The sequence below is a fragment of the Capricornis sumatraensis genome, chromosome 6 (genome assembly GCF_032405125.1).
Source record: "Capricornis sumatraensis isolate serow.1 chromosome 6, serow.2, whole genome shotgun sequence".
Classification (NCBI taxonomy): domain Eukaryota; kingdom Metazoa; phylum Chordata; class Mammalia; order Artiodactyla; family Bovidae; genus Capricornis; species Capricornis sumatraensis.
In genome coordinates this window covers 111,623,333-111,645,545 of record NC_091074.1, presented here as the reverse complement: position 1 = coordinate 111,645,545, position 22,213 = coordinate 111,623,333, and the positions used below count along the sequence as shown (strand labels likewise).

The following is a 22,213-nucleotide window of genomic DNA, read 5'->3' as shown; positions in this document are numbered from 1 at the left end:
CAGGCCACCGCTGCTGAGGCCTGGAGAAGCCCCACTACTCCCAGCTCCTGGGGACATTCTCAGTACTCGGCCCTGGTCCCTACCCAGGCTTCACTAGGAGGGAGCTCTGTGAGGACGGCCTCACCCTGACTTGCATTCACTGAAAGTCAGACATGGTGGAGGGTGAGAAAGGCGGAGCACAGGAGACTCTTATCTGAGCCTCTGCTACCCCCAGGGTCTGGACACGCACATAATGACCTTCCCAGCGCCCCTCCAGGACAGGTCGCCATTGCCCCTCATCTGGAGGACTTAAGGAATGCCCCAACTTGGGTTCTACCAGAAATGGTCCCCGAGACCCTGTGACTCCCTTTCTCAAAAGCTTTCAATGGCTTCCCACTGTGCCCAGACCTGAACTCTCAGTACAACACGAACCACCACAGTCCCGAACCACCTGGTCCCTACCCGGCGGTCTTTCCTCCTCACTAAACTCAAGCTCCAGCAGCCTGGCCTCCATCCCTCCAGCACGCCGCACCCCTACCCTATCTCAGGCACTCTTCACAAGCTGTTCCGGTCTGCCGGGAACATTTCTTCCAGAGTCCCTGACTGGCTAACTCCTTTCTGGCCTGCAGGTCATGGCTTCAAAGTCAGGCTTGTCCCCTGCCCCTCCCCCACCCCTATAGCCATCTACACAACATTCTCTCTTGAAAGAATTCTTTCTTTCCCTTCATAGATTATCTCAGTTCATAACCACGTGTGCGAGTGTGCGTGTGTGTGTGTTAACCTTTACGTAATGCTCACTCCTCTACTAAGATGAGAGCAGAGACCACGTCCACCTCACCCTCCATAGTTATCTCAGGCTCCTAGCACAGAGTCTGGCATAAAGCGCATGCCCTCAAAATATCCGACGAGTGAAGGGATGAATGCTTGAGTACAGATGACAAATGAGTGAAGCGGTGGAGATATCTTCTGGCAGCCGGGCATCTTGGCGTTGTTCTCCGTCAGCGCTGACCTCTCCTGACCTCTCCCCCTGCCCTCAAGGCAGGTGCTGGAACCACCGGAAGCCCACGTGCTATTTCACCTCCTTCCCTGCAGGGAATAAGCTTCTGGTTCTTCTCCACTTGGGACTTTTGGATGCAGTCTGCATCTGCCCACAGGGCCTCTGACACCACTGTGGTCCTTCTGATGCCAGTCCACACAACCCGTGGGGCCACTCCCTTCAGATGACCCTAGGCCCAACATCTTGGTCCTCCAATTTGGGTCCAGTTGAGGTGAGGTTACTCTGTGGTAGGGGATGCCCAAGAAAGGGTTAAGTTGCCAGAAGCAGAGTCCCGCCCTTGGGTTTGCTCAGCCAATCAGAGTCTGTCCTGATGAGGTAAAGCTTCTATCCTGGGTAGCATTGGTTGAGTTGGCCGGCCCCATCTCCTGCTGGAGAGAGCCATAAGGGTGGAGTTTCTGTGGAACCAGACAGAACTGGAGTTAGCTTCGCTGTCGACTCAGGCCAGGGCTGCCTGACTCCAAGACCTGCCCCTGCTCCTTCCTACAGTGCTCACGCGGACCCTGGCATCTCCAAGGCCCCACCTCTGGGTGCTGCAGTGGAGATGACATGTGGCATGCACCTTGGTGTCACAGCTAGGAGAAGTCTTACAGCCACACCAGACCCAGGAGGCCTCAGTTTCCCTGCCTGATCCCAGGAATATGGCAGGTAGCTACCGGGAAGTGACATGGAACGGTCGTCACATGTGGTCACAGTGGCAGCCTTCAGCCTCAATAAACAAGGCCACGAGATGAATCTCCTATATAGACATAACTTTAATAATAATTCAGAGAGTTCTTCTTGTGCACCTCTTTGCTGAGCACGTTACATGAGTTTAGCCCTCACGAGAACCCAGTTCATCCATTCGCTGTACTCATGAAAAACCCGAGTCTCAGAGAGGCTCGGTGCCTCACCTGAGGTCATAGAGCAGTTAAGCACTCACACCTCCCATATCACTCACTGGGTTATTTTAGAACCATCCGCGGGCATATCTGTCATCACCACTGGACCGCAATTTCCCAAGGAAAGAACGTGACAGAGCCTTCGTGCATCCCCAGCACTGAGCTCAGGGTGCACCCCGAACAGACGGAGCCAGCATGTGCTGCACCCCACACTCTCCCTCCCTGGCGGCTCAGGCGAAAGCCTGCTTTCCTCAGAGGCTTCCTATTGCCCTGGCTGGGGCTATGCACGTGGTAAGGGATCAGTGCAGGTTCACTGAGCGGACAATGAATGGGCAGCCAGGAGCTCCCCTCAAAGGACCCCAAAGGACCTAAACTCAAGTCTGGCCCAGAGCAGGTGTTTATTTCTATGCTGCTGTGCTATGCTTAGTCGCTCAGTCATGGCCGATTCTTTGCAACCCCATGGACTGTTGCCCACCAGGCTCCTCTGTCCACGGGGATTCTCCAGGCCAGAATACTGGAGTGGGTAGCCATTCCCTTCTCCAGGGGGTCTTCCTGACCCAGGTATCAAACCCAGGTCTCCCACACTGCAGGCAGATTCTTCACCGTCTGTGCCGCCAGGGAAGCCCAAGAATACTGAAGTGGGTAGCCTATCCTATCTCCAGGGTGACTTCCTGACCTAGGAATCAAACTGGGGTCTCCCACACTGCAGGCAGATTCTTCACCAGCTGAGCTACCAGGGAAGGCCATTTATTCCTATATTTGACTGAATAACCAACCCAATATGTATCTGTCTCTCCCTATTAGCTTAGAACCTGAACAGCCATCTGTGAGTTATTCCAGATTAGCTTGGCCGCATTCCCCATGGTAGGGAGTTTAGGAGAAGTCACCCCAGGTGAGAGTAGACGGGTGGTTTACCCGCAAGGGCAGATGATGAGGTGAGAAAGGGTAAAGGGTGCGGATGGGGAAGAACGGGGTGCTGAGAAGACGGGAGCAAGGAAAGGAGAGGAAGCCAGCCACTTATTTCTACAGAAAGAGGGAGCACAAAGGCACACCGGGAGCAGCCTCCCACCTGCCATGGGCAGCCAGGAGAGAGCCGGAGAAAGACAGTGGAGCCGTGGAGAAGGGACCCAGTCGGAATGCTGCCTGTCTCATGTCCACGGGTGCCAGCTGGGACCCCCAGACCCCCACACTGCAACCCCCAGGTCACTGCAACCCTCAGACACAGCACAGAAAGCCTATGGTCGTGCCTCCCCACCACCAAGAGGGGAGCAGACCTGGCCACTAAAGGCACATTTCATAAGCGATCAAGTGACGCAGAAATCTCCAGGGCAAAGTTCTCTAAAGGAGGCTGGACGACCCCGCATCCTCAGTGTTCATGGGACAGCTTGAGGAGCTGGGACAAGCCACCTGACCAGCGTGCAGATGTGACCACCAAGGCCCTGGTGGGAAACTGTTGCCCAAGGTCACGCGGCAGGGAGTGGTACACCCACCTTGCAACTGTTCTCTAAATCCACTTCCTCCAGTACCCTCTGTCCCTCCTCAGGAGCATTTCATGTTCAGGGCATATCACATTTATTATGTTTTGCAAATGGGGGAAGAACTTTTGCATTCCTTGAGATGTTTGAGCAACAGCACGTTCCAAGGGTTAGCAAACACTATCGAAAGGAGCAGGGTTGAGAAGGGGCAGCACGGGAGTTCGGGGAGCTGCCTTGCAAAGTGTCTTTTCTCAGAAAAGCACTGGAGCTGGGGGGGACAGAGAGTGGCTTAGGCAGCAATTTCTGTTCTGCATACAAGGAGGAACAGTTCCAGAAAGAACAAAGAAATAGCATTAAAAAAATAATAATGTCATGCTCCTCTAGTCAGGACTCGAAACAGATTTCAAGCAAAAGAGCTCTGCACTGTGCAAGAAGCCAGTCCAGGCTCAGCTTGGCCTTCCCTCTTCTTTCTCCCCTGGTGGCGGCAAGCCTAGTGAAAAGACTGCAGCCCAGCCCCGGGCAAGGAGGTTCACGGTCACCGGCAAGGCAGCCGGGACCTGATAGAGCTGAGCGCAGGTGCACAGCCTGTGCCGGCTGGACAAGCCACCTGGTCCGGTGGTTAAGGTGATTTTTTTGCTGAAACACTCCTGGAACCACGCGGGGCTGGAGAAGATCCTATTTACTGGAACTTCTCTCAGGGAGCATTCTGCAAGCAACTAGAAGGAATGAACTGCTAAGACTCTTCAAGTGTGTATGATGTGGGTAAGGAAAGTGGGCAGTGAGATCCTTAAGGGGGCTGCCTAACAAAAGGTCGTTACTAACTGCTGCCCAAGGAGGGTGGGCCAAGTGGGGTGTGCCAGCTGGGTAGGGCCCGCTCTCAGGTGAGGAGGCCATTTGAGGCCATCCCAGTGGTTAGACCCCTTTCTTCTCCCTCCTCCAGCCCAGCACAGAGTTTCTCATTTAGGACACATTTAAAAGAGCTTTAATCTCAAGTCACGTCCAGCTGTTGCCTGCCCAAGATGCCCATATATCCTGGTGCGGCCCTGAAGCCAGGCCCCAAATCCAGGGTCAATCAGCCAACCCTGCAGCCTTGCAGGGACCCACTCTCAACCCAGCCTGCCTTCAGTTGCTCAAACTGTCCCCTGACTCCCCAACGGAAGATGGAGAGACTCCCCAAGGTGCTGAGAAGGCTGTTGCCAACCTACTCCAGAGCCAGCAGACACAGAAGTTGAGGCAAAAAGAACTTCTTCCGCAGACCAGGAGGAGCTAAGCCTAAAACACAAGAAAACTGAGGAACACAAGTGCAACATCCCAGCGGCCGCCCCGGTGAGGAGTAAGTGGCCTGTTTTCTTATTGTGACCCACCCCAGATCAAGGGGGCCAGGCAGCCCACAGCCTCGGCAGGTCTCTGTGGCGTAGCAGAAGCTGAGGTTGGGAACCAGCCAGCCGAGTAGGAGCAGCTGGGTTGTGGTTGACTGAGCACCTACTGAATACCAGGCACCAGGCTATGAACTGTGGACGCACCGTCACCTTTCCTTCATATGACAACACTTTTGGAAAGGAAACTGTTCTCCCCAGTGGACCCCTAGGGACGCTCAGTGAGTGGTAAAACAAGATAACTGTCGAATCTGAGATTATATAATCCTCAGACACTATTTTAGGAGCTGCCGGTTGCCGCCGCCCCGCCAGGGGTGTGCGGCCCCTTTCCCCACTCCCATCCTTGGCAGCCTGCCCTGCCGGGCTATGCGCAGGGTGGCCTGAATGCAGCCAGAAGCAGCGCGAGGCCTGCAAGCTGACCAGCTGCCGCTTGCTTTCCTTTACCTTCTTCTCCCTGCTTCCGGCCGGCCAGCCACCTTGGTTCCTTTGGCAACCAATCAGACCAAATCCCCAAATGGCCAGCACGTTCAGCAAGAGAAGGGACTCACAAATGGGGGATACAACTGTGCCTGGGGCGGGCATCCGGGGGACAGTGGGTCCAGCTCTGGTCCCATCGCCCTCCACAGGCATAGGACCAGCTGCCCGTCCCCAGATCAGCTTCAGCTGATCTCTTTAGGAGATCTCTAATCTCCCTGATGCTCCAGCTGGCAGGGCCCCAGTCCCCAGAAAACTCCACTTGCCTCCACTTGGCTGTGGCCTGCATTGAAACAGCATGGCTTCTTTCTGCCATAAGCATCCATTCCCAATTATGTCTGCCTTGGGCCAGTTTTAAACACCAGTGTGCTGTCCTTGGGCAAGACCCAGAGGGGGGACCACGTGCCAGGCAGCAGCAGGAAGGCCAGCCTGAACTAGACCTTGCCACAGGCGAATTAGAGAACAGGGCCGAGAACTGATGGGTCACGCTCAGTTTGGCTCTGCCGCTCTACCTGAGCGAGTGCCCTCGAACTCGCTCAGTGGATCCAGAGACACGCCAGGAGAGAGACGCTCTCAGCTTCTTGCCAAGAGCCTGCTGCCCACTTCCAAGTGCTGAGCTCGGGCTGGTCTCAAGCTCAGTTTAGAGGCTCGGGGGTCCGGGCTGGCCAGGGTGGGGGACCAGGGCTGCGGCCCCCAGCGAGGCCCTTACCTTGCTGTCGGGGGACGGAGTCACCAGCTGCTGCTGCTTCGCGATGTTCTCCGACAGGCACCAGCACACTCTCTTCTTCTGCTCCTGCGAGTGCGCTTCCAAAGTGAATAAGCACTCTGCCTTCTGACGTCAGAGGAAACAGAGAAAGGGGCAGTCAGGGCTGCTCCCTGGTTCAGGGGGCTCCCGGCCCGAGCCCAACCCTAACCATCCAGTAGGTGAGGCTGCAGCAGGGTGGGGAGTGACTGCTGAAAGCCACAAACACGCACACTAATCCCCGGTGACATCGAGGCAGCCAGACAGCAGGGGAGCTGGTTCGGGGGCCAGCTGGCAAGCCCTGTGCCCACGGGCTAGGGGGAGGGAGGCAGTGGTTCCCAACACAGTGGAGTCCTGTGGAGAGCTGCGGACTGCCATGGTGAGGTCACCCCCGGGAACAGGAGGCAGAAGGCAACTGCTGGGGGAGCGCGTGGGGGGCCCAGAGGGCCGAGGTCTCTGCCCCTCTTTTGTTCTGTGGAGCGAGGAGCCCTCCCTTACATCAGCACACTCATCTAATCACAAGACCAGGGTGAGATGGGTACCCACGCAGGACCTGGGTTTCTCCGGAAAGTCTTTGGAGAGCAGTGGCATGGCCTTCAACAGCCCCGCTGCTGCCTGACACATGAGCTGGATCTGATCAATGACTGTTCAGCTCAGTTGAGTGCAAGCTTCTGGCACTGCTGCCATTTAAATCTTGCTTTGCTATTTAACCTTGTTAAGTGCTGCAATCTCATCTCCCCAACTAGACCCGAAACCCCTTCTAGGAAGGCCTTTTTCATCCAGGCCTAGTATCGCGCTTGGCCAGTCAAGGTCTCAGTGAGCTCTGGCTCCCAGGAGACTCTCAGAATGAGGTCAAATCCAGGCCAGCCTTGGCACAGGCACCAGGGAGCTGCGGGGACCCAGGGAGTCAGCCCCGAAGGAGCCAGAATGTGCTGGGAGCGGGGAGGGGAGGAACAATACGCCCCGCGTTATCATCCTCTCCAGGACGCTCTGCGCTCTGCGCAGGGAGTGGCGAGCTCTTTCTGTCTCCGCTGGAATTTGATTATAACCGCAGAGGGCTGCGATTTGATGAACTCATCCAGGGAGCTAAGGGTGTGAGCTGGATGGCTCAGAACATAGAAAAGGACAGTGTAGAATTCTATGCAGTCCTTCCTTGTTTTGCAGTTGGATAGGACTGGTCTGAATCTCAGCTTTGTTGCTTCCTAGCCGTCAGCCTCAGAGAAATCTGTAAGATGGGAAAGACCATGATGTCACCTACCTCTCAGAGCTATCAGGAGGGCAAGCAATAACCCAGGCCTCAACAAACAGCTTCCCTGGTGGCTCAGATGGTAAAGAATCTGCCTGCAATGTGGGAGACCTGGGTTCGATCCCTGGGTTTGGAGGATCCCCTGGAGAAGGGAATGGCTACCCACTCCTGTATTCTTGCCTGGAGAATTCCATGGACAGAGGAGCCTGGCAGGATGCAGTCCATGGGGTCACTAAGAGTCAGAAACGACTGAGCGACTAACACTTTCAACAAACAGCAGCTATCTTCATTATTGGTACTTCATTTGTTTAAGAAATATTCATTGAGCACCTGTTTTGTGTCAAGGACTGTGCTAGGCCCCTGGGGGTGAAGAGGGAAATAAGAGAGGCTGAGTTCTTGCCCTTAGGATGGGGGCAGAGACAAGAAACAATTAAACAATGTAATTATAAACTGTGGAAAGGCCAAAAGGGAGAGGTCCTATCTGAGCCCAATAGACAGACCCAGCCTTTCTGGAGGGGCAGCACCCAGCCAAGGCTGAATGACAAAGAGCTGCCAAGGAAAGTGCTAGGGAGAAACTGTTCCAGGCAGAAGGAACAGCAAGTGCCAAGGCTCTGAGCTGGGATGGTTATCAGCCTCATGGAGTAGCATTTGAGCACTTTTTCTCCCCTACCATCTGACCTGGCCCTCAGGGTGCCTATTCCCAGGGTGCCAGCCCCAAAGTGCTCAGAGTTGTTCTTCCTAGAAGCATCAGAGGAGAGCGGAAAGAAAGCCCCACCTCTTGGTTTCAGGGAACTGAGTGGATGTGGTTAGGCAATTCTACCACTTAATAACAGACTTCCACTTGCCAGAACCCCCAGCCCACTGCAAGGAAGGACTCACCCCAAAATGCCCCAGAGAGAAGCCAGGTGGGGCAGGAGCTGATCAGAGAGCCATCTGCTCTCTGTCTTGTCACATTCACCCAAGCGAGAGGAGGGGCAGGGCAGGGACTAGGGTCCTTTCTCACTTAGAAACGCTGTCAGTGTGGAAAGGCCACAAATTTGGCCCTGGCCTGAACCCCTGGAGGAAGGCATGGCAACCGACTCCAGTATTCTTGCCTGGAGAATCCCATGGACAGAGGAACCTGGCGGGCTACAGTCCATGGGGTGGCACAGAATCGGGACACGACTGAAGCGACTTAGCGTGCACACATGCACTCACAAGCCTCCCAGGCCTGCCTCTACCTAGCTATTTGGGGTTCAGCAAATCCTTTCAACTCCCTGAGCCCCAACTTCCCCTGCTCTTTCTGTTCTGAAGCAGATTCTACCTTAATAATAATTCCCTTTATCTAATTATCCATTTTAAAAAGCACCTTCCCATCCATGACCTTAAGAAGGTATCTGAGGCCCCAAGGATCTAAACCTAGGCCCAGTTGAGGGTTGGGGGCTGGCTGTCTTAGATGCTCACACATTCTGGGGATGCCCTAGCTCCCAAGCCTCCTCTCCAAGTGCTGCCTGGAGTGTGGGAGACTGGCCTGGACGAGAGGGAGAGCCTGGAGCCAGCCCCCTCCAGGAAGGCTGAATTCCCATCTGCCTAAATCAGGGGCCCCCACTGCCTGCCTGGGTCTCTCTTGGTCCACTCTGTGACCTGACTCATCAATTTGAACACTCATATGCACTGTGTCCTCAAATATCAGGCTCCAAGGTCAAGGTTGTAAGCTGCCCTGAAACCATCCTCAGGGAACTCACTTGGAGGCAGGGCCTCCTTGACCACCAGCTGGTGAGCTAAGCTTTCTCCAGATACGAAAGCACTGGGCCCAGACCTCTGCATTCAAACATACGTGTGTGTGTGTGTGTGTGTTTGTGTGTGTGTGTGTGTGTTGAGTCATGTCCAACTCTTTGCAACCTATAGACTGTAACCCACCAGGCTTCTCTGTCCATGGAATTCTCCAGGCAAAAATACGGGAGTGGGTAGCCATTTCCTTCTCCAGGGGATCTTCCTGACCCAGGACTGGACTTCTCTCGTGTCTCCTGCATTGGCAGGTGGATTCTTTTGAGCAATCCCAATGCCAACTAGAAACTCAGCTCCTCTTGCCTCCCTTCTTTAAAACCCCATCTTGCCTCAACCTCCTTGTTCCTGAATTAATATTATCCTTATACAGACGAAAACCTCTTCTACTACAATTTATGTTTGTTCACTTGCTGTGACAGATGTTCTCTTACTTAATTCAATTCTCCCAGTGACCCTATGACATAGGGAGGAAGGAGAAACACAGCCGTTACCATCTTTTAGATGAGAAAACTCAGGCTTAAAGAGGTTAAGTCGGCAGCCCCAAGAAGTGTCGGGAGAGGAGGGATTCAGAGTCTGTCTTCTGCCTCCTCCAGAACCTGCGATCTTGCCTCCTTTATTTAACAGTATATGTACTGTTACATTACAAAGAATGTACATTACAAAGAATGTGAGATACTCCTCTTAGTTTTTATTTTAGCGGATCAATAAATCATTGGTGATGTTGCTAATGGAGAGTAAATGAATACGAAAAGCTCTCCCCCTGTTATGACGCTGACAGGAATAATAGCTACCCTTTATTGAGTACTCACCATGTGGCAGGTTCTGTGCTAAGTGGCTTGGACACAGTATCTTATTGAATCTCATTTAATCACTGCAACAACCCTGTAAGGTAGGCCTCAACAGCCTCGTTTCAGAGATGAGTGTGTGACTTGCTCAGATCGCTCAGTTACGAAATGGCAGGGTCAAGATTCCAGTCTAGGTCTTCCTAACCCCAAAGTGAAGACTCTTAAATTAGTAAAGCCAGGATCAAATTCTCTGCAGATAGTCCCCAACCCATGTGCCCTTTGACCCCATGCCCCTGGTACAGCCAGTCATAGGCTGCATCTTTCTCAAGGATTTGCACGGGCTGAGGGACACCTGTCCAGGGAAATTAAGGCCCCAGGGCCGAGAACTGCTCAGGTCAATCCAACCCACTTGATAGCTAACCAGGACCTACTGCTGGGGAACAATCAGAGCAGCCGCCTCCCACTCCCCCCACCCCACCCTCCACCCCCGCTCGCCCCAGGCAGTTGGTGCTCTCTCAATGCAGACTGGAAAGCCATCCCTAAAATCCTGACTCTCTGGCCCTGGTTTCTTCTCTGGACACCACCTGCGTGTTAGGAAACAGTGAAAAACCACTTGCTGGAAATGCCAACTAAGACACGAGTCTGGAGTTCTCCATGGGTTTCAAAACCACGGTTGGCAGGCCTGTTCCGGGCCGCAGGGCAGGCAGGGATCTTGTCTTCTGTGTGTTACAGACATGCCTCTTGTAAAGAGCAGCCCATTAAGAGAAAAGAGAGGCTTCTGGCTGCCTGTGAGCTTCAATCCTCCAGCCCCTTGGGGTCGGATCACCTGACACTTTACTGAAATAAAAGGGCCCAGATCAATATGCCTTCATCAGTCTTTGGAGGGCTAGGAGGTCACAGCTCCCTGGAAACCAAGGAGCACAAGTGCTTTTCTCTGGGAAAAATAACCCCAGCCTGGCAGGAATAGCTCTCTTGGCATTAAAGAACTGGGAGCCTCATTTCAGGCCCCGCTGGAGAGAACTGGAATCCAGATGGGTGAGGCTGGAAAGGCCAAAGCTCCGACACTTCCCAGCCTGCCTCCCAGCCTCTCCTAAGCTCCTCGCTCGGCTCCAGGCCAAACGAACTCACGCCAGCCCTGAAACGTCTCCACCAGCTACTTCCTGCGCTCGGCGGGGACACGCTGACACAGGAGGATACCGGTGCCTTTTCAGACCTCAGGTGGCCATCCCAGGCTGCCGGGGTCCCCAGCTCAGCTCCAACAATGTCCACTGCCTTTTGGACTCCCTCCTGTCCCCTGAAGCTAACATCTCAGCAACTGTCTTCGCCTCAGGGGTCTGGTCACCTAAAGGGGATGTGCCTGGAACTGAAAGAATGATCTTCCAATCACAAACAACATGCAAATTCCTTCTCAAAAGGGTGTACTCCTCTTGGCCAGCCAGCGCAGACCAGGCCTCACCCATAACGTGTGGCCAGTGCACTCTCCCACAAGACGGACAGTTTCCCAAGGCTGTTACTGGGTAAGACAGACAAACAGAAGCAGAGGGAAGGAATGGGTCTAACAAATCCCTGCTTGCAACTAGTAGCAGACTCATATGAAGAGAGGTACAAGGAGTAAGAAAATTTGCTGAAAACTGAAAAAAATTTGAATGGCTAAGTAGTTCTGTTTTTCCATCACAAGGCCTCCTTTGATTAAGCCCCTGGGTAATGATATTTTTGGCCACCTGATGCGAAGAGCTAACTCACTGAACAAGACCCTGATGCTGGGAAAGACTGAAGGCAGGAGGAGAAGAGGGCGACAGAGGATGAGATGGTTGGATGGCATCATCAGCTCAATGGACGTGAGTTTGAGCAAACCCCCGGAGATGGTGAAGGACAGGGAAGCCTAGCATGCTGCGGTCCATGGGGTCGCAAAGAGTCAGACACAGCCGAGCGACTGAACTGCAACAATAAATGATATTTCATCTCCCAAAACACATCGAGCATTAAGCTATTTGGCTCCAGTTAGCTCAGCAAAGTCGCAGTGTCCAGTTGAGCTTCTGATGGGACTGGGATAAGCAGCCTGAAGAAGGGAGGAGCATCCAACCCACTGAGTGGGTGTCACTCCAGCCCAAAATTCAGACGCTGGATGGTTTCTTCCATGTGCATTTTCTGGCCCAGGTAAAGTACAGTTACCTTCAGGCCTTTTTAAAACATTGATAAGACCCTGCAGGAAGAGGATGTAGGTGGTATCTTCCAGAAAGAGAGGAGGAAAGAGGTGGGCACGAGAATCAGGGCCCTCTCTAGAGGACTGTTAGTCGCTCAGTCGTGTCCAACTCTTTGTGATCCCAGGGACTGTAGCCCACCAGGCTCCTCTATCCATGGGATTTCCCAGGCAAGAATCCTAAAGTGGGTAGTCATTGCCTTCTCCAGGGCATCTTTCTGACCAAAGGATAGAACCCAGGTCTCCTGCATTGCAGGCAGATTCTTCAGCCACCATGAATAGGGCAATGCCTGACCTGACAGGCCACAGCCTCACTGTGACCCTTACAGGGACTGGAGACCAGGAAGTCCTGAGCAGGAGGCCACAGGGTCCTTCTTTCCTCTTTAAGCATTTTCACGCCCACTGCTCTTCTACACAGAGGTAAGAGACCCTGGTGCGGAGCACTCTGTCCCACTCCACAGAGCAGGGCACTGCCGTCGTGGGCCTGCCCAGAACCACTGGAGGAGTAGGTGTGGAGAAGCCTCAGAACCCGGCACTAGCACCCAGCCCAACATCTTCCTTCCAGCCCCGGGACACAGGACCCTCTCCTCAAATTCAGGGGAAGCACTCACCTCTGCGAGATACAGCACACAGAATTTCAGGTCTTCTGAAGAACCTTTGAGGGAACAAAAAGGAAGACTTATATTAGAATTGGCTACAGAGTCTCAGCCACTTGCTTGAGCACCTCCGGGTCTCTCACCCACAGGACTGTGTGTGGTACTTCCTGTAAAAAGAGGAAGAAGGCGCAGGCTCTCGGGGCAGTGAAATTTCAGGAGGAAAGCCCACTTGATCACTAGATAGGTTGAGGTACAGCTGTGAGGCCTTTGCCTGCAGGTCAGCCTGATCCGAGGAGTGCTGAGCTCTCCCTCCATGTGAGGCAGCCAGGAGCAGCCTGTGGGCACCACACGCAGGGTGCAGGGGACTGTCAGCCATCCCAGGGGGCGTCTTTCTCACCATGCCCCTGGCGATGAGGGACACGGAGGCAGCACACTGCCTTTGTCATTTTGAAATGCCACAAGGAGCCACTGAGGAATGTGTGGACTCTGTGGACTATGCGGTGGGGTGAGGGGAGACCCCAATCACACGCTGGGTGGAGCCTAGAGATGGCTTCCCAGCCCAGGCCCAACCCCTCAGTGTGTTCTCCTAGAGTTTTCTGACCCTTGGTCTAGAATCCAACACTCAGCCACTCACCAAACCCTCTCCACCTGCGCCGCAGCTGGGAGGCCTGTCGGCCACTTGCCCCTCCTCCAGCAGAGCAGCTGAGACAGAATACCCACCCTAGGGCAGAAGGCGATTTGGTCTGCGTGCTTTGGAAACACAAGAGCCAGGAGATAAGCCCCAGCTGTCGGGGAAGGCTTCCTGGAGGATGACCTTTTTGAGCCTGAACTCAAGATGGGAAGAAAGGGTACTCCGGAAGCTGGGAACAGCATGAGCAAAGGCATGGGGATGGAGAATCACCAGCTGTGCTCAAGGGATTGCCAGGGTAAGGAAGCCCCGCCTCCTCCTCCAGGCCGCCTTCCCTGACCACTGCAGGTTGCTCCTCAGAACCTGGCAGCCCTCCCCACGGGCCACTCATCTAAGCACAGGCCAGGGGTGGTTAGCAAATTCCTGTATTTCAAGCATTCAACCTCACCGGGCAGGTTGTCCTTTCTGAGGGAAATAACCACACCACACATACAACAGCAAACACTTAAACTGCCACCGAGCTTTAGCATACCCAGTACCGGGTGCCAACCACAGCGCCAAAAGTTTCACGTGCGTAAGCTGGACCTTCACGACAACCCCTATGAGGCAGAGGGTATGCTCACCCGTGATTCACGTGAGAAAACCAAGGCAGCGGGGATGAGTAACCCGCCTCAGGTAGAAGGGGGAAGAACCAAGATTTATATCCAGGAAACCTGGCCACAGAGCCCACACTCTGAATCACTGCACACCTACCTCTCAAGGGCTCACCATGTAGGCCTGACCCAGCCCCTTGTCTCCTTGAGGAAGCAGGACCAGTGCTAGGCTCAAAGCAGAACCCTCAACAGACACTTGAATCACAGAAGTTGTCAAAAAATAATAATAATAAACACCAAGAAACCCAAAACTAAAATGTGTTGCAAAGTAAAAGTGGCAAGGAAAAAAACAGATTTTTTTTCCTAAAAAAGAGAAAAAACTTTTCTATTCCTAAGAAAAGTAGTAAATGAGGCCCTCATGTGGGTGGAGGCCAGGCCCTCTTGGAACAAGTATACGGGCAGTTTCCTGGGCAAGTCTATCCCTAAGGCTAGGGATGCCAGCCAGAGTCAGATAAAAATAGCTCCTAAGTAAATGGGGGTATGCTTTGGACTTAGAATAAATCCTTCTGCTTCTCCCCACCTAGAGATGGGCTGGTGGGGGGAGGGGAACCCTGCATAAGAAGTCAGTCATGTTGAAGAAACCTCTAATTTCAAAGCTTCTGCCAGTTACTTGCGTTGCTGAGGGTGGAGACAAGGGGAGGTGGTTTCTTTTGTTTAAGAAAACAACCAGGATGTTTCCTTGACTTTCCAGAAGCAGACTTTAGTGCCAAGGGAGAAACAAAAAGATCTGTGTAAGAAAATAACAGAAATTTGGGTTTTAGAAGCTGGTGGTGAGAGAAGAGAAGGTTCTAGAAGGGAGGGGAAAGCCAGCATGCTGGGAGCCTCAGGGAGACAGGAGGCCAAGGTCAGGGGGATATGACCTAGGACACATATTCCCAGTGGCAAGGGATCACTGACGGATTGCCTTGAAACTTCTCTGTGCTTCGACAGCCCCCACCCCCTGCACCACACCCCCACATTACTGCAGACCCTTACTGACATCCGCTCCGTGTCATGGCCTCGTGCTGGCAGCACTCTGGGAGAAGGATGGAAGAGGGGCAGCACTCAGCATGGCTCAGAGCCTCAAATAAGGACAGCAAGACTCAGAACCCAGGGGTGCCTGTAAGGAGCTGCAGTGGCAGAAAGAGGAGGCTGTAGGGTGGCTGAGCCAAGAGAGAAACCGCAGCCTCACCTGAAACCCTTCCAGAACCCAGGCGTGGGCTCTGGACTTTCCAGAGTATGGAAATGGAGGCGAGTGTAAAGGAAAGGGGACATGAGGCAGCACACGTTTGGGCTTTCCATCTAACACTCCAACCACATGCACCATTTTGAAGTTTAACAAGGCGTCACTTGGTTTCTGAGTTAACCCAACCAAGGAACGTGGGCCATGGACCTTGGGCTGGCTGGGTAGTGGTTTAGTCACTGAGACATGTCCAACTCTTGTGATCACATGGAATGTAGCTTGCCAGGCTCTTCTGTCCATGGGATTCTCCAGGCAAGAATACTGGAGTGGGTTGCTATTTCCTTCTCCAGGGGACCTTCCCGACCCAGGGATCAAACCCATGACTTCTGTATCTCCTTCATTGCAGGTAGACTCTTTACCAAGTGAGCTACAAGGGAATGGGCTATGCAAGGGCGATCCTCAATCATAAGCTAGGGGAGCCCAGAATTGGCTTCCTGGCCCAGGTCTGACCCCTCTGGCACTTTCCCAGAGCCCTCTCAAGCCTGGCCTTAGATCCCAAATCAACCAGTTACCAAGTCCTCTCCACCCGTGAGACAGGCCAGGAGGGCTGTTGTCTCCATTTTCCAGATGTAGAAACTGAGGCCTGGGGAAGAAGTAGAAACGCCTTGCAGAAGGCAAGCAGTGGGCAGATGGCAGAGCTGAGACGAACCGAGGACCACCTGCCTCCAAAGCCCATTTCTGACCACGAGGTCATGCTCTGTCCCTCTCCTGGTTTACTCATCTGTCATTTCACCAGGCCATGGGCTCCTTAAGTGGGACCATGTCTCTGTCTCTGCTAGTACCCTGGCGGCCAGCACTGAGCGGGGCTCTGAGGAGATGCTCAGAAAATGTCAACCGGCTAAATTTAACTCCAAGCGCTCCCGCAGCCAGGACCCAAGCAGCTGAGGCTCTAAGACGGGGCACCTGGGCTCCTCAGGGAGGTTGGGGAACCCAAGAACCAGCTGGACATTTCCAGGCCATCCTGAGAGACCAGGGCAGGTCAGGAAGACACACTGTGGGCGGGATGCGGGCCGCCTGGGAGGCAGAAACACAAAGAACAGCAAAGCCAGTGGGCGGCAGAGGCAGGAAGAGACCACAATGGGCCCCGGCTAACCGGAGATGTCCCGATTGTTAGCGCCAGCTCTCCGCCTGTTCCCATTACACTGCCTTTCAGCCCCAGCTGAAGCCTGGGAGAAAGAAGCTGGGCAGGAGGAGGGAGGGCAAGGTTTAAGTGGCCACCAGCCGGAAGCAAGAGAGGCGTGCACCCTGGCCCCCAAACCCAGGCCTCGCTTCCCGTCTCCCTCCGGACCTCCATTCATTCACCCAACAAACATTCCCTGGGCACCACAAAGTTCCGTGCCCGAGCCCGGCCCTGGGAGTGGGCTTGGCCAGTGGAGCCAAGCACCCTTCAGACACATCACATGGAGAGTCCTTGTTCCCTGGGTGGGGCAGACTCTCCTCTGCCAGGGAAAGGCCCTCGTCAGCCCCAGTCCACAGGAAAGGCTGGGTGTGCTCTGTTCTGTGTTTACCGTCTTCTCTGCCCCAAACTGAACTCCCCACACATGTCAATTTGAAAGAGACAAGAAACCTTAGGAGTCACTGGCAATGTTAATCAGAGACCACTCTGCCAAGAGAGGCTCCAGCTGAGGCCGCAGATACATCTCCTAAAAACCAGCCTCGTTGCTGCCGTGAGTCTCTGGGGGCATGGCGGAGGTGGGCAGGACTGTGGATGCCAGGACTCAGGACACTGGGCCCGGTGGCTCCAACTCCAACGTCTGGAGAAGGGATCGCTGGGCTTCTCCAACCCCAGGACCCACAAGGCTGTCTCAGGGAGCAGGGGCAGGGGAGCAGGGGAGAGCTCCACAAATGCCTGGAAAGCAGTCTAAAGCCATCTAAGTGCTGGAACGTGCATCTTGAGAGCTCAGTCTCTGGGCCACTTCCTTTGCTCCCAGCAGTTCCTGGGCTCCCTGGAGAGCCATGCTTGCTGTGCTTGCTGACTGACACTGCTGGAGAAAGGTGAGACTCTTTGCACCAGAACATCTGGCTGGCAACCCAAGACAGGCACACACACACACACAGCCCTCACATAACAACCCAATAAGCTCCAGTGGCTGCGGGCATCTCTCCTGAGCAGGGCTGGCTGCGGCCACCCCCAGTCTCCAGCCCCGGGAGGCCATGACTGCACAGGCAACTCAGCATAGGGGAGGTTTCTCCACAACACCCCAAGACCTCACACCACCCACCCTGGCCAGCAGCTACCCAGTGGTAAATAACGTTCACCCTGCCTCTCCCTTCAAGCCTGGGGTTGTGGCCTCCAGGAAGGGAAGATTCAACCAGTTCTCAGTAGACTCCACCCACCCCATCTCCCCAAACCCCGGCCCAGGCCAGAGGTGGAGGCCAGATGAATGGGCGCCGGCCATCTTCTCACAGCAATCTCAGGTCCATGTGGGCACGGCAGGGCTGGGAGGGAACGTGAAGGACTGTGCTCCAACCCTGGCTACTGAAAGAGAAACTGCTGCCCAGAAAAGGGAGAAAGGACCAGCTGACGCTGTTCCCCAGGTCAGCAGCAATGCGGAGCCCAGGACCACCCCCCTCCCAGCTATGACCCTCTGCTCGTCCTCTGCCCTATGGCTCCCAACCCCCACCCAATGCACAGCCAGTTTGTAACTCTTCTTTTCCCTCCCTCCTTATAGCAAGAGGCTGAGCAGACCAGGGTCCTGGGCTTGCAGGCCCCAGACATGCGTGGTGAGCACAACAGAACAAGAGATGGCTCAGATGGTAAAGAATCTGCCTGCAATGCAGGAGACCTGGGTTCAGTCCCTGGGTCAAGAAGGTCTCCTGGAGAAGGAAATGGCTACCCACTCCAGTATTCTTACCTGGAGAATCCTATGGACAGAGAAGCCTAGTGGGCTACAGTCCATAGTGTTGCAAGGAGTTGGACACGACTGAGCGACTAACACACTTTTCACTTTGGTTCTTATCACCAATCAGTGTGTATTACTGAGCACAGCCTCCCACCAGCACCCCTCAAGTCTGACAGGGTCCTAGATTGTGTGAGCCAGGGGTGGGCAGGTGTGTGAGTGCATGTGTGTCCAAAGGGTGGGAGAGACATGGGAATGGGTGTGCAGGGGAAGCTGGGTGTGAGGGATGTGGGGTGGTGGCAGCAGAAAAGTCAAGGGCAGAGTCGCCCCCCTCCTGCAGGCACTGGGGGGCTCCCTGGAACCTCAGGATCTGAGCTGAACTTGCTCAGAGGGCTGCTCCTCATCATGCCTTTGGTCAGGCCCAGCCCGCCCCGCAGAAGAGCCTCGGCCCCCAGCGAGGTGACTTGCTTTCTTCCCCTCGGTGGCCACCCTGCTCAGTGGGCAGGAGGAAGCCAGAGGCAGAGAAGGAGAAGTTGTAAGTGGCTTCCTGTGGGGCTGCGGGAGTAGGGGTTCTCACACGGCCTGGGTTTCTAAGGAGGAAGAGCGGTGGGGGCACCGAGTGCGCAGGCCGGGTTTGCAAACAAGCAGGACGTTTTCCTGGAGCACAAGCCGTCAAAACAGAATTCTTTCGCTGGGTAATGTTTTCCTCCCTGCCCCTGCCACCCGGGCTCAAACAGGTCTGGTGTTGTTTTCATAACCTGGGAGAGGAAACCGAGCCCCTTGCAGCAGAGACCTCGGGCGCCAAACCAAACCTCTCAACAGATACTCCCACTGGTTTCCCGTTCCCGAGTGGAGGGCAGGGCCACCGTGGCAGGTTCGGGTAGAGACTTGCTCCACACTCCCACGTGCTCCTGCTTGCCAGCCCCGGCCAGCTCCTTGCGCCAGCATCCCAGACTCTGGCCTGGGGCATGTGGCTGGGGGAAGCAGCCGTGGTCTCCTGTCCTGGATGTGTGTGGTGAGTTGGGAGCCACGAGCATTGCCTGGGTGCGCGGTGTGAGCCAGTCACTTTGCATAAACAACCAAACTTAATTTAACCTTCACCGCAACCTTCTGAGATACTACTGGCATCCTCACTTGCACAGGAGGAAATAGGCTCAGAGAGGTCCAGGAACTTGCCTGAGGTGACACAGGTAGGGAGGGGCCAGGCCAAGATTGGAACACAGGTCTATCTGAACCCAGCGCTCTTCCCACTCCACTCCCGAGCCTTCCCCAAACCTCGCTGGAGCAGAAATCTCCCTGCAAAGTTCAAGGTGTACAGTGGGGACTGCTAGACTGGAACACCAGTGACTGAGAGCCAAACCCACGGGCAGGGCCCGACCACACATCCCATCTGTGCTGCTCAGACCAGGAGGAGGACTCAGGGCGAGAGCGGAGGCAGGCCAGGGCATCTCGGCCAAGCACTCACCTTCCTGCAGCTTGACGCTCTGGAGGTAGAGGGGGTTCCTTAAGACATTGCAGCGGCCCGGCTCATCCTCCTTGGTGAAGAGCAGCAGGTCTGAGTAGGCAAACAGCGTCACCTGCATGGTGAGAGAGCATGCAGAGCCAGCTGCCCCACTGTCCCAGAGGCCAGAGCCACAGGCTCCCCTGGAGGGCCAGGGAACAAGTTGCCATCATTTCGTGTCTCTGTCATCCTGGGCAGAACCAGGAGCAGACGCTCAGCATGTCTGCTTCTCATAGTAGGAAAAACTAGCAGAATAAAAATCAGCCTTCATCCTCAGCCTTCAGGCCTGATGACCTCTGCCTGCCTGTCAACATAGCAAATGGATGGGGAAAAGTGGAAACAGTGACAGATTTTCCTGGGCTCCAAAATCACTTCGGATGGTGACTGCAGCCATGAAATTCAAAGACACTTGCTCCTGGGAAGGAAAGCTATGACAAACCTAGACAGCATATTAAAAAGCAGAGACATTGCTTTACTGACAAAGGTCTGTCTAGTCAAAGCTATGGTTTTTCCATTGGTCATGTACAGATGTAAGAGTTGGACCAGAAAGAAGGCTGAGCACTGAAGAATTGATGCTTTCAAACTGTGGTGCTAGAGAAGACTCTTGAGAGTCCCTTGGACAGTCCCTTTGATCAAACCAGTCAATCTTAAAGGAAATCAACTCTGAATATTCATTGGAAGGACTGATGTTGAAGCTGAGGCTCCAATACTTTGGCCACTTGATGCACAGAGCCAACTCATTGGAAAAGACCCCGATGCTGGGAAAGATTGAGGGCAGGAGGAGAAGGGGACAAAAAAGGATGAGATGGTTGAATGGCATCACTGACTCAATGGACATGAGTTTGCACAAACTCCAGGAGATAGTGAAGGGCAGGGGAGCCTGGTATGCTGCAGTCCATAGGGTCACAAAGGTTCAGACATGACTGAGTAACTGAATAACAGCAAGCCTCCCAACAGCCAGACACCCCACAGGCCCACATTCCTGACCAAATGCCTCTGCAACCTCCAGACCCGGGCCCTCGGCTTGGAAGCCACCTTGAGCTGCAAGAGATACCACATTCACATGCGTCCTCCTCTAAGTGTCTGGCTGAAGAGCGCTAGACTTGGAGTCAGAACTCAAGGCTCCTGTCCCACTAAGCAGCCATGAAAACTTGGTGAAGTCCCCAAATCCCTTCAGCCTCAGTTTTCTCATCTGAGAAAACCATGCAAACAGGGAGAAAGTCCCTGCCGGGCTCCCTACAGGCTTCTTTCACAAGCTCCGTGTAGACTATAAATTGAGGCACCATGACATATGCATGTTCTTACCAAGTTCCTTGCCGATAATATCAACTACATCCATGCACAATCACATCATGAAAAAGTCAGTTACTTACGCCCCAATACAGACACGCACAGAACTTTTATCTCTTTGATGCATTAGCTGCTCCGAAAATAAGGAGAAAGATATTTTTAGACATTATAGGTAAACCACCAGGCATGCTCCACATAGTTTTATGCTAAAAAAAAATCCACTTGATCCTCTAATGCCAGTAAAGATTACACTGAGCTTTGTTTTGCAAATCCTGCAGTGGCCTTTAGTCAAAAGCAATAAAAAATCCTATTTTAGATTCTCTGAAGAAAACAAAATATTATTAATTATGTGGACTACCCTTTGAGGTATCAAAATCTGACATTTCACATCATCTGGAGTAGGAAGAGTCTGCCAGAGGGTCGGCATGCACTACGGAAGGGCCACAGTGAGTGTGCGCTGGCTTGTTGCTCAAATTCGGACGGTCAACATGCTGCCATTTATCTGTCAGACTGTTGGAGATGACCTAACAACTCCACCTCTAAGACCCTAGCCTATAGAAATTCTTACAAGGACATATAAACGTGAATGTGTAGGGATGTTCTCAGTAGCACTTTTGTAATGAAAAAAAAAAAAAAAAAAAGAACATAAATGCCCATTAAGAGAAGATGAATAAACTAACTTCATATGGTAGAATTTTATGCAACTATTAAAAGAATAAAATGGAGCTATGTGGGCAGAAATGGAAATCTGTTTGTCATAAATCAGAATACTGCAATGTGCAAAAGTACCTAGCATATAATCCAAATTTGTAAAGCAGAACTGTCAATCTGTCTATATTTTTGAAAAGTATTTATTCCTTTGGCTGGACTGAGTCTTAGTTGTGACATGAGGGACCTTCGTTGCATCATTTGGGCTCAGTACTTGTGGCCCATGGGTTTAGCTGCTCAGCAGCATGTGGGATCTTAGTTCCCTGACCACAGATGGAACCCATGTTGCCTGCATTGGAAGGTAGATTCTTAACCACTGACCGCCAGGGAAGCCCCATAAATCTGTCTATATTTCTACATACTTTCAAGTCTAAGGTACTCATCACAGTCTTCACTATGGGGAGGATTTTACTTTATACAGTTGTTTGATTTGCATTATTTGGCAATGAGAACCTGTTACTTTTATAATTTAAAAACACGTGTTTTTCTTAGGATGACTTGGCACACAGAGATCTGACAGAATCCGGGCCACAGAGACAACAGAGGGCACCCTTGAACGGGAGGCTCCCCAGGGGGCTCTGGCTTCTCCGACAGGACCAAACATGAGGACTCCTGAGCGCTGGGCTGGAAGGGATCCTGGTGGGGACCCTCTCCAACCCCCTTCCCATCACAGCCCTGACCCAACACGGCCCACAGAAGTCTCCATTTATTGAGCACTTACTTTCTGCTCAGTGGATCCTGACTTGTAAACAACATCATTGCCCTCTTGGATAGAGGAGGACCCAGTATCTCTGAG

General features: G+C 53.4%; 1 protein-coding gene across 6 annotated transcripts in view; it reads right to left on the bottom strand.

Moving 5' to 3' along the window:
* RGS3 (regulator of G protein signaling 3) overlaps nucleotides 1–22,213 on the bottom strand; it is a 137,997-nt gene that overhangs the window by 56,770 nt on the left and 59,014 nt on the right. For 4 of the 6 annotated variants that reach the window (XM_068974437.1, XM_068974435.1, XM_068974436.1 and 1 more), the window contains 3 exons: nucleotides 19,384–19,495; nucleotides 12,591–12,634; nucleotides 5,949–6,071 (listed from right to left, as the gene is read on the bottom strand). In XM_068974437.1, the coding sequence (XP_068830538.1) occupies nucleotides 5,949–6,071; nucleotides 12,591–12,634; nucleotides 19,384–19,495 (279 nt within the window). Of the gene's footprint in view, nucleotides 1–729; nucleotides 1,432–5,948; nucleotides 6,072–12,590; nucleotides 12,635–19,383; nucleotides 19,496–22,213 lie in introns of those variants that run through there. The other 2 variants (XM_068974439.1, XM_068974440.1) reach the window with 1 other exon arrangement.